Source organism: Ursus maritimus, unplaced genomic scaffold (assembly GCF_017311325.1).
Source record: "Ursus maritimus isolate PB19 unplaced genomic scaffold, ASM1731132v1 scaffold_35, whole genome shotgun sequence".
Taxonomy (NCBI): Eukaryota; Metazoa; Chordata; class Mammalia; order Carnivora; family Ursidae; genus Ursus; species Ursus maritimus.
The window spans coordinates 7,197,898-7,214,693 of NW_024426119.1; the positions used below are offsets into that span (position 1 = coordinate 7,197,898).

Here is a 16,796-nt window from a genome sequence, read left to right on the forward strand (position 1 = left end):
AATACAAAAGTTAATGTAATTGTGTAATTTGTTGTGATTTTGCATTAGGAGAATCTCTAGGCAGGATATATGTAGTTTGAAAAGTTAAATTCAGTCTAAATATCTAGAGGGTAAAAAAGCCTTTTTGTTATGCAAACTGCGTAAAGAAAAGCTTGCCTAAATTTTCTTGGCTAATGAAGATATGTAGAAGCTGAGAGTGCATTTCGTTAGTGGATAAGAGAATGCTAGGTCAAACCCAGTATCTGAAGGTGAAGAACTGAGAATTTGAATTTATGCAAGAGATTATTGATTTTTTTAAAAGTTGAGGGAACACTCATTTGGATATCTTGGAGAGAATAAAAGCTGTCACTCAAACTGAATTTTATAGGTGGAGAAATGAAGATTAGAAAGTATCAGAGTGGGGTGCCTGGGTGGCTCCCTCAGTTAAGTGGCTGCCTTCAGCTCAGGTCATGATCCCAGGATCAAGCCCCCTGTTGGGCTGCCTGCTGAGCAGGGAGTCTGCTTCTCCCTCTCCCTCTGCCTCTCCTCACTGCTTGTGCCCTCTCTCTCAAAAATAAATAAAATCTTCCAAAAATAAAAGAAAGAAAAGAAAATATCAGAGGTTCATAGAAAACAAAATTTAAACTCTAACATGTGAGTAGGCTTAGAAAAATATTTCAGTAGTTCTATTATATGAGGCCCTGAGGAAATGGTTCATCTGTGCAGCTTTGAGAATATAGTATCAGTGATAGAAAATTTATAACTGAACACATTATGTGAAAATTAGTATTATTTTGTTCAGTAGATATTGAGTATCTCCTGTGTCCTGAGTACTGTTTAGGTGCTGGGAATACGTCAGGAATTTACAGAAAAAAAATCTGTTCTCATTACATTGTAGAGATTACATTCTAACGTTTAGACAAGGATACATTGTCCTCAAAAACATATGTAAGTTAAGTAGATTAAAATGGCATTTAAGGCTGTAAAGTCAAATGATTAAAATGGTAAAAGCAAGATCACATCACTTATTTGGCATTAGCCAAAGGAGTTTTAGTCACTTGGGGAAAGAAGTACTAAAACCTGGAACTAAGTTTCTTTGTTGCTCCAGCCAGAGTCACTGTGAATAGCCAGTATTCTATGCTGGTTTATTTCAATGTGGTTGCCCTTACTCTGGTGGCTAGTAGTTGAATAATTAATAAGTCAACGTTTGGCAGCTCATAGGATCTGGCTTTAACTTAGACACATCTGAGAAACAATTTGCTTATACAGGATAATGTACAAGCTGATTTCTGTACACTTTTTTTGTTTTTTAAAAAGATTTTATTTATTTATTTGACAGAGAGACAGCGAGAGAGGGAGGAACACAAGCAGGTGGAGTGGGAGAAGGAGAAGCAGGCTTCCCCCTGAGCAGGGAGCTCCATACGCGGCTCGATCCCAGGACCCTGGGATCACAACTCGAACCAAATGCAGACGCCTAACGACTGAGCCACCCAGGCACGCCCATGATTTCTATATGTTCTTAAATAAAATTACTTTGAACTCTAGGGGCACCTGTTTGGCTCAGTCAGAGGAGCATGTATGTGATTCTTGATCTGAGAGTTGTGAGTTTGAGCCCCATGTTGGGTGTAGAGATTACTATGAAAAATAAATAAAGGTTAAAAAAATTGAAATTACTTTGAACTCAAAAGGCCTAATAAGTTATTTGTTACTAAGATATCTCATATAATTATAGATAAATTTTATGTTATGAAGTAGCATTTGTTAGTGTTTAACAAACAATTATTGAAAGTATACAGAGTCATGACTTTAGGCTGATAATGTTTCTTAATTGATAATTTCAGATTTTTGATCACCATGCTGAAGGGGATATAGATAAAAATGCTAACACTGTTTTGATAAAAAGCCTGAGCCGAACACCATCTAGTTGCAGCAGTTCTCTTGATTCGATCAAGGCCGATGGGACCTCTCTGGACTTCAGCAGTAAGATCTTCATGAAGACTAAATAATAGAAGTCATCTGTTTACTTGACTAATAATAAATGTGTTTCAATTCAGGAGATATTTGAAATTTATTTAAGCTTTTTGGGAGTTATACATAGTTGATAAGTAAAATAATTTTATTTTTAATGCTTAGTTATTTTAATAAGCTGAGAAGTGATAGACCATAAAGGATAATTTCCTTAAGAAGCTTACAATTAGGGGCGCCTGGATGGCTCAGTTAGTTAAGCATCTGCCTTTGGCTCAGGTCATGATCCCGGTGTCCTGGGATCAAGTCCTGCCTCAGGCTCCCTGCTCATCCAGGAGCCTGCTTCTCCCTCTGCCTGCCACTTCCCCTGCTTGTGTTCTCTCTCTCTCTAACCCTCTGTCAAATAAATAAATAAAATCTTTTTTAAAAACCCTTATAATTAGTAGAGAAATATTGGATGGAGTCTTAAAACAGTAGTATACTTTGCCCTGTAAATGACTGTTTTCCCAAAAAGATCCTAGTGGATAGCTTAAAGAGTATGAACCACACATAAACCTGAATGATAATTAAAATTAAGCTTACGATTTAATTTTGACTTGTTTAGCACCTGAATTTGCTTTTCTTCTAGCACAGCACAATAGTCAGATGGAATCACAGTTTCTCAGAGACACTATTTGTGAAGAGAGTTTGAAGGAGGTATGTTAGACTATTTCTCATTTCTAATGCAACTATATTCCCTGTTTTGTTTTCACTTTTTAAATTTTTTAAAAAAATTATGAAATATTCAACTATACAGAAAATTAGGGTGTTTTATTAAGGACCCAGCATGGTGATTGATCATACGGAGTAGAAATCACAATTAGAAGACCTGTGTTTTGTTGTTTGTTCTCAATTCTATTGTCACTGAATAACCTTAAGAAATAATATTAGATAAAATCTGTTCATGTATAGCTTACAAATATTTGGATATTTCCACAAATATATGGAAAATACTATAAGATATTTAGAAAAAAATGGGGTGGTTATAGTCAAAATGAGCTGACCTTGAATATCGTGCAAACTTTTTTTCTTTCCTCAGAAACTCAAAGATGGGAAAATTACAATAAAGGAGTTCTTTATACTTCTTCAGGTCCACATTTTGATACAGAAACCCCGACAGAGCAATCTCCCAGCCAAAGTAAGTGCAATTTCTTGGCAAAATAGTTATCTCAGTTAAAATGTATTACACTCGTTTATTAAAGTGCATCAAAACAAGTGTTTATTCAAAAATAGAATCTAAGGAAGCATATTTTTTTGCAGAAAGTTTTTCTGTAGTAGGTACATTGTGGTTATCATAAGAATTGGTTTTTGTGGGGGCACCTGGGTGGTTCATTCAGCTAACATCTGACTCTTGATCTCAGCTCAGGTCTTTTTTTTTTTTTTTTAAGATTTTATTTATTTATTTGACAGAGAGAGATACAGCCAGCGAGAGAGGGAACACAGGCAGGGGGAGTGCGAGAGGAAGAAGCAGGCTCCCAGAAGAGGAGCCTGATGTGGGGCTAGATCCCAGGACTCCGGGATCATGCCCTGAGCTGAAGGCAGACACTTAACGACTGAGCCACCCAGGCACCCCTCAGCTTAGGTCTTGATCTCAGGGTTATGTGTTCAAGCTCTGCACTGGGGCTCCAGCAGTTTCTTAAAAACAAAGAAAATGGATTTTTTTTTGTAATATCATAAACTTTGATAAGGTGAAATTTTATTTTTTTCTCATTCCCTGCCATGTATTTTGTCTTTGATACTTTTTCCTGAACATATGCTTTTTCCCACTATATAAAAATCCAAATACAGCAGTTTTTAATAAACATTTCTCAAAATCAAAATTATATAAGATTATACAGTATTTGAATTGTACAATCAACAAACTTATTTTAAAAGATTAATAGAAAAATTTGTGTCACTTAATAGGAATATGTTTTTCTCTTAAGTCTGTCGAACGTTTACAAAAATTAGTTATGCCCTTGGCCACAAAGAAAATATTAGCAAATTGAAAAAAATGGAGATTTTTATGGACATCATCTGATCTTAATCCAATAAAATTAGAACTAATAAAAGGACTATAACATTCTTAGCTTCTTGGAAATTGAGAAATACACTTATAAATAACTGAGATCAGAGAGGAAATCAAGACTATTAAGAAAGCAAAGTAAAGGGGAATATTTAATACCAAACATATGGGACATACAGCAAAAATTATACTTAGCAAGAAATTAAAAGCCTTAGATAACATTGTTATTATAGAAGAGAATCTAAAAATAAGGAATTTTTTTTTTTTAAGATTTTATTTATTTATTTGACAGAGACAGAGACAGCCAGCGAGAGAGGGAACACAAGCAGGGGGAGTGGGAGAGGAAGAAGCAGGCTCCCAGAAGAGGAGCCTGATATGGGGCTCGATCCCATAACGCCGGGGTCACGCCCTGAGCCAAAGGCAGACGCTTAACCGCTGTGCCACCCAGGTGCCCCTAAAAATAAGGAATTTTTAATGCTCGCTTTAAGAAATAGGAAAATGGATAATAAAATAAAATCCATTAAAAAGGCAGGAAGGCAGAATTAATGCTAGTAAATGGTAAAGCTAATGAGACAGGAAACAAAAATTATTAGAAAGAATAGCAAATCCAAAAACTGGTACTTTGAAAAGACAATAAAATAAGAAAACCCTTAAAAAGCCTAATTAAGAAAACAGAGAAGCCTAAAATATAGATGAAAGAAATGAAGAAAGAAGACATGTCGAGAGATTAAAAGAATTAAAATAATTTTTTTAATCCATCAACTCTGATAACAAATTTTTTAAGACCAGATGATTTTTTAGCAACATATAAATTACCAAAATTAACCTAAGAACTGGAAAACTTTATCCTTGAAAACTTTATTTTATTTTACCATTAAAATTGTCACTAGATCCAAATGAGTTCTAGCTAACTTTTAAAGAATGGACCAACACAGCGGCACCTGGCTGGTTCAGTCAGTAGAGCATGTGACTCTTGGTCTCAGGGTCGTCAGTTAAAGCCCCATATTGGGCATAGAGCTTACTTTAAAAAAAATTAAAGGAACTAAGAAAGGGGTGGGGAGAGGGGGGGAAAAAAAAAAAGAAAGAAAGAATGGACCCACACAAATATGGACATTTGGTTTATGACAAAGATGCCACTGCAGAACAGTGGTCTTTTCTATAAATGATGTTGCATCAGTTGGATATCCATAGGAAAAAATGAACTTTGACCCATACTTCACACTATACACAAAAATCAAGTCTATATAACACCAAAAACACAAGTGACAAAAACTGGTCTTCATCAAAATTAAAAACTTCTGTGGTACATGGGGACACCTGGGCGTCTGACTCTTGATTTCATGATCTTTCAGGGTTATGAGATCAAGCCCCATGTCAGGCTTACACTGGGCATTAAGATTCTCTCTCTGCCCCTCCCCCTGCTTGCTTGTGCGCTCTCTCTCTCTAAAAAATCAAACAAAACACTTCTGTGCTACAAATGATACCACCAAGAAAGTGGAAAGACAACCTACAGAATGGGAAAAAGCATTTGCAAATCATACATTTTATAAAGGACTTATATCCAGAATATGTCAAGAACTTTTTCAATTCAGTAATAAAAAGGCAACCCAATTTAAAAGATAGTCAAAAGGATCTGAATGAACATTTCTCTGAAGAACACATAAAAATACCGATAAGTATAGGAGAACTTTTTCAGCGTCATTAGTCATTAAGGAATTGCAAGTTAAAGCCACAATGATGGGCGCCTGAGCAGCTCAGTCGGTTGAGCGTCTGACTTGCTTTTGGCTCAGGTCATGCTCTCAGTATCCTGAGATCGAGCCCTGGGTGGAGCAGCAAGTCATGCTCCATGCTCAGCAGGGAGTCTGCATGAGATTCTCTCCTGGTCAGTTTTCCTCTGCCCCTCCCCCTGCTCTCTCTCTCACACACGCGCACACACACACACACACACACACACACTCTCTCTCTCTCTTTTTCAAATAAATACATAAATCTTTAAAAATAAATACATAAATAAAACCACAGTGAGTTACTACTGCACACCCATTATAATGGCTGTAATCAAAAGGACAAAATAAAAAGTGTTGGCAAGGATATAGAGAAATTAGAATTTTCATACATTGTTGGTGGGAATGGCACAGCCACTTTGGAAAACACTTTGGCATTTCCTCAAAAAGTTAAACATTGAACTATTAGAAGATTCAGCGAATTCTACTTCTAAGTATATTCCCAAGAGAACTGAATATATACATTCTCACAAAAGTTGTACATGAGTACTATTCATAATAGCCCAAAAGTGAACTAATTAGTGGTTACTTGAGGCCAGGATGGGGGTGGAAGAGAATGGGGAGTGACACCTAATGGGTACAGGGTTTTTTAATAGGGGGATGAAAATGCTCTAAATTAGATTGTGGTTGATGGTTGCATAACCCTGTGAATATACTTAAAAAAATTATCTAATTGTATACTTCAGTGGATGAATTATATGGTGTGTGAATTAAATCTCAATAAAGCTGTTTAGAGGCGCTTGGGTGGTTCAGTCAGTTAAGTGTGTGACTTCAGCTCAGGTCATGATCCCGGGGTCCTGGGATCTAGCCGTGCATCGGGCTCCCTGCTCAACAGAGACTCTGCTTCTCCCTCTGTCCCTCCCCCTGCTCGTGCACGCTCTCTCTCTCTCTCTCTTTCTCTAATAAATAAATAAATAAATCTTTTTTTTTTTTTTTTAAGATTTTATTTATTTATTCAACAGAGATAGAGACAGCCAGCGAGAGAGGGAACACAAGCAGGGGGAGTGGGAGAGGAAGAAACAGGCTCATAGCAGAAGAGCCTGATGTGGGGCTCGATCCCAGATCGCCGGGATCATGCCCTGAGCCGAAGGCAGACGCTTAACCGCTGTGCCACCCAGGCGCCCCAAAAAATCTTTTTAAAAAAAAAAAGCTATTTAGGAAAAAATCAATTCCAGGAGTATTGTATATCTAAATGTGAAGTATGTGTGCCTGGGTGACTCAAATCGAGCTACGATTTCAGTGATCTCAGGGTCCTGGGATCGAGCTCTGCGTCGTGCTCCCCACTCAGTGGGGAGTCTGCTTGTCCCTCTACCTCTGCTTTTTCTCCTGCTTGTGCTCACTTTTTCTCTCACTCAAATAAAGAAAACATTTTTACAAATACATACATAAATACATAAATAAATACATAAATAAATGCGAAGTGTAAATCAAAGATGAAAATGGGAAATGGGCACACTTCTTTTGGGTCCCCAACCCCTGCCCTTCTCATTAGAATCCTCTTGCTTCAGCTGTAGATGGAGAGTAAAAAGCTGCTTAGGTGTGGATCCAGAGTCTACATCCTTAGAAAAAGTACCAGGGGACCTGGAGAAAACAGAGGGGAAAGAGGAGCAGAGAGGAGGCTGACGGGGTGGAAAAGGGAGAGAATACCTCAGGAGCTAACACTTAAGGGTCTGAATCTTCCCCTTTCCTCTCAGGCCTTGCAGAGGCCAGGAGGGTCAGTGTTAGGGAAATAGAACTGGGAACAAACCCATTAAGATAGAGAATTTATGCTATCTCAGGAAAGAAATTTAAAAATCCTAAAGTAGGGAAAGGACAAAGAGATATGGACCATAGAAAATGAAGTTCACAGCTACGGGCATCTGATACAGGACTTGGGTAACTGTGAGTCTCTTTTAGGGTGGAACTGGGGAGAATGTTCTTTTCTTTTTTTTCTTTTTTATTTTTTTAAGTAAGCTCTACACCCAATGTGGGGCTTGAACTCATAACCCTGAGATCAAGAGTCACATGCTTGGGGTGCCTGGCTGGCAGGTTGGTAGAACATCCAACTCTGGAACTTGGGGTTGTGAGTTCGAGGCTAATATTGGGCATAGAGATTACATTAAAAAAAAAAAAAGTCTTATGCTTTACCAACTGAGCCAGCCAGGTACCCCTGAGGACAGTATTCTTGAGGCAAGTGGGGAAGTATGTGCTACCCCTTATAGACACATGTACAGCACCCGTATGTGTTTGCAGTTATAGAAGCTCAGCAGGTATCACCAGCAAAAGGTGCTATTGTATTGCCCCATGACCCTCAGCATGCCCATGGAATGCCCCAAGCAGAAGTACTATAATTGACACCCTTTCCCTTCTCAGTGAGGTCAAAGAACTATTGCAGGTACCCCTGCCAGGCCTGAAATACCCAAGAGCTGATTATCTATAAATTGGGTACGTAATCAAAATAGATAGGTGAAGGGAGGAGGGTGGCTTGTGTACATGGTCCTGGGCTCAGGTGCAGCAAATTAACCTAGCTATCGCATACAGCATAAGCGGATGCAGCCAATATGTAGCCACAGTACATGAGCCTGATATCCATTGACACTTGCATTCCTGATGAATCTCTGGGAGCGTGGTCCTGTGTTTCATTGGTGGTTATGAAGGTCCAGGAGGAAATCTACCCTTTTTCAACTCAAAAATTATCAACTCTTGTTTTATCCCTATATTTCCCTACCCCCCGTCCCTGTTATTTTGCAGCAAATTCCAGGCATCATCAATTTAACTGTATTTCAGTGCATATTCCTAAAAAGATGAGGAGTCATTTAAAAAATATATCCACATACAATAATCATACCTTAAAATGACTATTCAGTCAAGGGATGCCAGGGTGGCTCAGTAGGTTAAGTGTCTGCCTTTGGCTTAGGTCATAATCCCAGGGTCCTGGGATCAAGTCCCGCATCGGCCTCCTTGTTCAGCGGGGAGCCTGCTTTTCCTTCTGCTAGTGCGCTCGCTCTCCATCTGTGTCTCTCTGACAAACAAATAAAATCTTTTTTTAAAAAATGACAATTCAGTCAGTATTTATATTTCCCTGGTTGTCTTTTCTTTTTTTCTTTTTTTTTTTTTTTTTTTAAGAGTGAGTGTGTGAGCAGGAATGGAGGGTAGAAGGAGAGAGTCTTAAGCGGGCTCCAGGCAGAGCCCAATGAAGGCCCCCATCTCATGACCCTGAGTTCACAACCTGAGCCGAAACCAAGGGTTGAACACTTACCTGACTGCACCACCCAGGAGCCCCAAGGGAGAGAGAGAATCTTAAGCAGTCTCCACGGCCAGCTCAGAGCTTGACTTCGGGCTTGATCTCGCAACCCTGAGATCATGACCTAAGCTGAAATCAACAGTTGGACGCTAACTGACTGAGCCATCCAGGTGCCCCCTCCCTGGTTGTCTTTAAGCATTATTTTCTGGTTTACTACATTGAGTTTACTAAATGAGGTAAAAATATTATAATTGGTTGGTATCTCTTAGTCATCTTCTAAATTGTAATGTCTCCTTCCATCTCTCTCTCCTTTTTTTTCTTTTTAATGAAGAAACCAGGTTTTTTCTATAGAGTTTACCACAGTGTGCATTTTGCTAATTGTGCACACCCAAACATTTATTTAACCTATTCTCTGTCTCTTGTATTCTTTGTAAATTGACAGAGGCTTTATCAGATTCATGGGTTTTTTTTCAAGTTCACTTTATAGTCATACTTCCATCAGGAAATAATGTCTGGTAGTGATGCATAGGCAGCCATTAATGATCATTATCTAGATCAAGTAATTCACTAGGAGTTGTAAAGTAGTAGTTGTAACCTAATTCTATCATTTATTGCCCAAGTATTTCTATAAAAAGAAATACTTCTTTGCAAAGCATTTGGTTCCTACATGAAAGCATTTAGCCATTTTCCCAAGGAGGCCTGATTTCTTTGAGTGAGAAAACCGTGTTTAAAAAGCAGAGTCTGGAAAAAAATAATAATAAAAAAATAAATAAAAAATAAAAGCACAGCCTGGGTTCTAGTGTTGCCGTTTCTTTTTGAGCCAGTGCACAGAGCTTTGATTTTTATTTGTAAATCTAGCCTTTAAAATACCTTTAAGAAAGAGAGTCAACTTCAGTTACAATTGCTTTTAGCACTTTTTAAAAATATTTATTATGTTAGTCACCATACAGTACATCCCTGGTTTTTGATGTAAAGTTAGATGATTCATTAGTTGTGTATAACACCCAGTGCACCATGCAATACGTGCCCTCCTTACTACCCATCACCAGCCTATCCCATTCCCCACCCCCCGTCCCCTCCGAAGCCCTCAGTTTGTTTCTCAGAGTCCATAGTCTCTCAAGCTTCACTCCCCCCTCTGATTACCCCCCCTTTCTTTATCCCTTTCTTCTCCTACCGATCTTCCTAGTTCTTATGTTCCATAGATGAGAGAAACTATATGATAATTGTCTTTCTCTGCTTGACTTATTTCACTTGCATTATCTCCTCCAGTGCCGTCCATGTTGCAGCAAATGTTGAGAAATCGTTCTTTTTGATAGCTGAATAATATTCCATTGTATATATGGACCACAATTTCTTAATCCAATCATCTGTTGAAGGGCATCTCGGCTCCTTCCACGATTTAGCTATCGTGGACAGAGCTGCTATGAACATTGGGGTGCACATGGCCCTTCTCTTCACTACATCTGTATGTTTGGGGTAAATACCCAGTAGTGCAATGGCTGGATCATAGGATAGCTCAATTTTTAACTTTTTAAGGGACCTCCACACTGTTTTCCAGAGTGGCTGAACCAACTTGCATTCCCACCAACAATGTAGGAGGGACCCCCTTTCTCCACATCCTCTCCAGCAATTGTTGTTTCTTGCCTTGTCAATTTTTGCCATTCTAACTGGCATAAGGTGGTATCTCAATGTGGTTTTGATTTGAATTTCCCTGATGGCTAATGATTTTGAACATTTTTTCATGTGTCTGTTAGCCATTTGTATGTCTTCATCGGAAAAGTGTCTGTTCATATCTTCTGCCCATTTTATGATTTGTTTTTTTGTTTCTCACGTATTGAGTTTGAGAAGTTCTTTGTAGATCTTGGATACCAGTCTTTTATCTGTAGTGTCATTTGCAAATATATTCTCCTATTCCGTGGGCTGCCTCTTAGTTTTTACTTTCTTAGCACATCTGCTAGAAGATGAGTTAGGGATAGAGGAAGGGGATTAAAACCTCATTCAGTTACTTCCTTTTAATTTATCAAATAAAAGTAGAGAGTGAGAAGAAGCTAGCATTTGTTAGATTATCAGGCCCTGGGCTTGTGTAACCTTAAAAAAAAAAAAACTTTTACTATAACCTTAAGTGACTGATGAATATTGTGCCCAATTTATAGATGAGGAGACCAAATCTTGGAGTGGTAAAATTATTTATTCTGTACCATACTGCCTATGAATAGTGGGCATTTGTTGTTGTGGGATTTGGTTTGGTTTTTATATGTAACATGATGTAAGAAGCTGACGTGGTTTTTCCAGTACTGCATAAAGGACATCAGAAAGTCATTGGATTTGGGGCACCTGGTTGGCTCAGTCAGAAGAGCATGTGACTCAATCTCGGGGTTGTAATTTTGAGCCCAATGTTGGGTATAGAGATTACTTAAATTCTTTAAAAAAAAAAAAGCCTTTGGATTAGAGGTATAAAACGTTTTTTAAAATAACCAAATTTTTGCTACCTTATTTTACATATGCCACAAAAATCTGAATTCAAACTGGGATAGAAGTGAGGATCAGGGTTAGAGAATGGGAGTAGAAAAGAATAATTTAGGAAACTGATATCTTTTTTCTTTCTTTTAACGAAAGGGTTCCTGATAAGTTTGAATTTTTAGGTATTGGTTTTCTTAACACATAGCCATTTTCAAACCACTATTCCATCACATGTGAGTGGAACATCCCCTAAACATCTGTAGGAAATGGACTTTGATGTCAGAGACTTGTATTCAAATTCCAACTAGTAGCTTACTGGGTGTATCAATTTCATAGAGTAGTCAAATTTTTCTTTGTAGAACTTTAAAATAAGCACTCTGAAATTTGAAACAGTTCTTAAACATGGTTTTGTCTTCAAACTACCAGTTTTGAGGGACTGATTTTCTTTTTTTTCCAGTTTACTATAAACACACCACCTACTCCAGAAGACCTGATGTTAAGTCAGTATGTTTACCGACCCAAGATACAGATTTATAGAGAAGATTGTGAGGCTCTTCACCAAAAGATTGAAGAGTATGGAAGTTTTTATTTGTGTGTATGTTTTGTTGGGTGGGTGGATAATCTGTGTGGTAAAGTTTTAATTAGAATAACATTGGCATAGGAAAAAGGTCATGGCATTACTTGGCAGTGTGGTATGGTATGTGGAAAAGAATCAGCTTTGTAGGCAGACAGATTGAAGCTTAATCCTGGCTACAGCATGAGCTGCGTAACTATATGTAAGACATTTAACCTTCATTTCAACATCCATCAATTAGGGATAATAATATCTACTCAGCAGGTAGAAATGAGCAGTAGAAATAATGTATATAAAATATTTTCATGCCATCCACAGCAAAAAGTTATGTCCTCAATAAACAGTTATTAGGTTATGATATCATAAATTGATTGCAAAAGAACACTTTCAAAAGAAGATAATACACTTTAGAAATTTATATATAGTGCCCGTTTAAGATTTCCTTTGAGTTTATAATTTTACCATTTGCCCTTGATTTGCATATAAGAAAGTATTATGCAGATTATTGCTCAGTGCTTTGATAGATGCAGATGCTGCATACTAATTTACAGATTAGGTATATCTAAATTCCCTCCGGTAAATTAGACTTGCAACTCAAAATATATTTATATCATGCTTGTCTAGAACGAGTCAACTAAATTTGAACCATTCTAACAGAAAAGAAATAATTTTAAAATAACTATGTAGTTTTTAAACTAAAAACTTAAGATGCTGTTAAATTATAATACTACAGATTTGCCTGATTCTGGTTTTTAATTCACCAACTATATATTGAACACCTACTGTGTGCCAGGCACTGTACTAAGTACTGGGGCTCATCACTGAACAAGACAGAAAAAGTTTTTTTCTCCATGTTTTTAAAAGAGTTGAGTGTCTCAAGATTTGTCTTAGAATGTTTTATTTTGAATAAAATAGGATCTCACATACAATGCCCAGTCTGTTTAGATGTGCTCTAGTGTTTGACTTTACACTTACGTTCCTGTATATAATATATTCTAACTCTGATAGAAATTTATTTCTTATTAACCAGAGACTAATATACAATTTTGCTACTTTTATAAATGCTATTATATAAAGGTGAGATAAGACTGGAAACTGAATCGGGAACTTTTACTTAAAATAATAGCTACAACTTTGCAACAATTATGCATTGATAGGCCTTAGGATTCTTTAAAAGCCATATGTTTTCATATTGGAACAAGTTGATTGAGATTGTGAGGGAAGTTTTTCTGATTCATAACATTCTTGAACTGTTCTACAAGCGTTGAAATAATCAGGCTGACCACTGTTCTTGAGTGAATTCCCCTTTTTTTAATGTAGAAAAGAACTAGGAAAAATTAAATTAAGTATTCCTGTAAATCTGAGTTGATTCATTCAAGCTGACTTCTGAACCCTGTGCTAATTAATTAACTTTTCTGTATTTTAGATTAAAGCTTTCTGCATTGAACCAGGATAAACTGTTGACTGATGTAAATAGGAACCTGTGGGAAAAAATGAGACACAGCTCTGACGAGGAGGTATTTTTATCTCATTTTCTGAATGGGAATCAGTATAGACATTTTGAACCTGTTTTTTGTGAAATAAGTAACTGTTACTTGATAATTAGTGATGAATTCTTTAACTTTTCAGGTATAATATGTTAGCAAGGTTTTTATTTAATTATACGCGAGTAATCGTTAAAATATATAATCTTTTCAAACCTGAAATGACCAATTAAATATATGAAATATATTTGAAGTTCATTTAGAATTTCCTCCTACTTGTTTCACTTAGATTGAGATGAGGAGAAGATTTACTTTAATTGGTTAAATAGCGACTCATTTTGTATGTTCTCTAATATGTTAAAAGTTTTATTAACTTGAGGCCTGTCATTTTCTAGTTTGTAATATGAATAAATGAATTAAAAGCAAGAATTACAATTAAAATCTTTGGTTCTGTCCTTAAACTACTAAATGTGATTACATTTGCAAATGAGACGTGCCCTGCCTTCGGAATCAGTCTAGGATGGGCAAAACAGCCCATAGCAGCTGAACCAGCCTTCCCCGACCATTTGCCTTTCCTAACTCATTTGTTTTAGTATGCTGTAACCTTTGATTTTCCGTTGCAGCTGAAGGTCTTTGGAATTTACCTGAACAAAATAAAATCACGTTTTACCAAGATGACTAAAGTCTTCACTCACCAAGGAAAAGTGACTCTCTATAGCAAGCTGGTACAGTCAGCTCAGGTAATTTGAAACAGCAGCATAGAAAGAAAGATCTATTAAAATTACTTTATAGAGGTTGTAGAATATGGAGAATGTTTCCTAAGGAACATGGGTCATAAAGAGGTGGGGTTTAATTTATCAAAAGTGGGAAATCTGGCATTTTGAGTAATTCTAGAATATATTTACTAATATGAGCCTATGTCTTATCTCAAATTTGTTATCTATTATACATGTTGAAATAAAACAATATAGGATTCTGATCTTCCATTGCTAAGGACTGTACTGTAGTATTGTCTTCCTCATAGTCCAGACCCAGCTGTGTATGTGTGTGCATGTTTACTTTTATTTGCTTATTTATGTTTTTAAGTAATCTCTACAGACAACGTGGGGCTCAAACCCACAACCCCGAGATTAAGAGTCGTGTATTCTACCAACTGAGCCAGCCAGGCGCCCCTGTGTGTGCATGTTTAAAGTAGCATTTCCCAAAATGATTGTACTGTGCACAAAAAACCTTCTTTCCTTTGGCAAATAATTCTGAGAAATGTTACATGCCGTATCCCCCCTTTGGAGAAATATAATAGCTAGCATATTAAAGTCTAGAGTCAGAAATCTTTTTTTAAGTCTAAAAGGAACAGAACATACTATAATTCTGTTCAGTGTTTCCTGTATTTATTTAACCATAGAACATTTTTTTAGGAATTCGTTTTTGGGGGTGCCTTGGTGGCTCAGTTGGGTAAGCATCTGCCTTCAGCTCAGGTCATGATCCTGAGGGTCTGGGATTGAGCTCCCGTCAGGCTCCCTGCTGAGCAGGGAGCCTGCCTCTCCCTCTCCTTCTGCCCCTCTCGCCCTCAAATAAATAAATAAATAATTTTTTTAAAAGAATTATTTTTCAGGGGGCACCTGGGTGGCTCAGTTGGTTGTCTGACTCTTGATTTCAGCTAAGTTTGCGATCTCAGGGTCATGAAATTAAGCCCCGAGTCACGTTCCACACTGGGTGTGGATTAAGATTCTCTCTCCCTCTCCCTCTGTCACTCCCCTCCCTCCTCTAAAATTTTTTTTAAAAATAAAAATAATTCCTTTTTGGGGGGAGCACCTGGCTTGCTCAGTCAGTGTGAGACTCTTGATCTCGGAATTGTAGATTTGAGCCCCATATTGGATGTAGAGATTACTTAGAAATAAAATCTTAAAAAGATTTTTTTTAAGTAGAATTTATTAGCATCTTATATTACATGGAAAGACTGGAATAAAGGAAAGTACAAAAAATAAGTTTATATTAATCTGTTATGTATGCTTTTTAAAAACATTTTAAGTCCAGACTTGAAGATTTGACCTTCATTTTAAGATTTGCCTGTTCATGATACAGCAGTATGTCAGCAAGTTTAACCATTTATAATGTTAAAATATTTTGTTTAGAGGTTTAACTTGACAATATAATATTGTGTGTTTAGAATGAGAGGGAGAAACTTCAGATAAGGATAGATGAGATGGACAACATACTTAAGAAGATTGAGAACAGTCTCACTGAGGTTGAAATAGGTAACGTATATTGAATACTTTTCCAAAAGAAAATTTAATTTTATCTAAATGCCTCCCTACAGTACAGATTGCTGGTATCACTTATGCCAAAGCCTTGTATTAGCAACTTGAGACATTAAATAAGAGCAAAATAAAACTCTGTAACACAATCAACAAGAGATGCCCAAGATAATAAATAAATCTCTTTGGAAAGCTCTTCATAATCTAGACCATAATCTTATTTTTTTAAATAGATGAACTTACTGTCTTCTTTGAAAATTCTCTCTCCTTCAGTTTGACCTCTCATAATCCCGCATTGTTAGTATTATTGTCCTGAAACTGCTTTCTCAAAGATCACAAAATTCCACATAATCATCAAATTTGGAAGCTCTTGGTCCTTAACCATTTTGACCTCTCAGCATTTGACACTGCTGATTATTTTCTTTCTGAAACTTTCATCTCCCTGAACCTTTGTGATATGACACTACCCTGACTATATGTTTTTTTCCTGAGTATTCCCTTTGGTCCTTCTGTTGGTCTCTCTCTAACCTCTTGTGTAGACATTTAAATTTTATCATCTACTCATTTCTGTATTCTCTCCCTTAATGCTTTCATCTGCTTTAATATTTGTGTTTGTATGAATGATTCCCAAATTCAGTTAAATTCATCATTTGTTGAACACCTATTTCATAACTGATACTGTGCTTAGCATCAGAAAAAAAGATATAAACACAGATTTTGACCCTGAGTAGCTTATAATTATTCTGACTGAAGGCATCTTTAGCCTCTCTCTTGGGTTCCAAACTTAACATTTCTAGCTTCCTGCTGAACCTCTATGCAAAAATGTCTTTAAGCACCTTAAACTCTGTGTGAATAAAATGGAATTTATTGTCTTCTCCCATTTCCAAAATAAAGCCTGAAAACTTGCTCTCCCTATGATTTTTTTTTTTTAAAGATTTTATTTATTTTTCGACAGAGAGAGAGAGAGAGTGACAGCCAACAAGAGAGGGAACACAAGCCGGGGGGGGGGGGGGGGGGGGGGGGGGGGG

The 16,796-nt window shown here is 37.0% G+C and overlaps 1 protein-coding gene across 1 annotated transcript in view; it reads left to right on the forward strand.

The window, feature by feature from the left end:
* Positions 1-16,796, forward strand: part of KNL1 (kinetochore scaffold 1) — a 61,866-nt gene that overhangs the window by 30,344 nt on the left and 14,726 nt on the right. Inside the window, exons 11-17 of the mRNA XM_008702248.2 lie at positions 1,821-1,959; positions 2,573-2,640; positions 3,023-3,121; positions 11,913-12,028; positions 13,456-13,546; positions 14,137-14,253; positions 15,681-15,768. Of these exons, the coding sequence (XP_008700470.1) occupies positions 1,821-1,959; positions 2,573-2,640; positions 3,023-3,121; positions 11,913-12,028; positions 13,456-13,546; positions 14,137-14,253; positions 15,681-15,768 (718 nt within the window). The remainder of the gene's footprint in view (positions 1-1,820; positions 1,960-2,572; positions 2,641-3,022; positions 3,122-11,912; positions 12,029-13,455; positions 13,547-14,136; positions 14,254-15,680; positions 15,769-16,796) is intronic.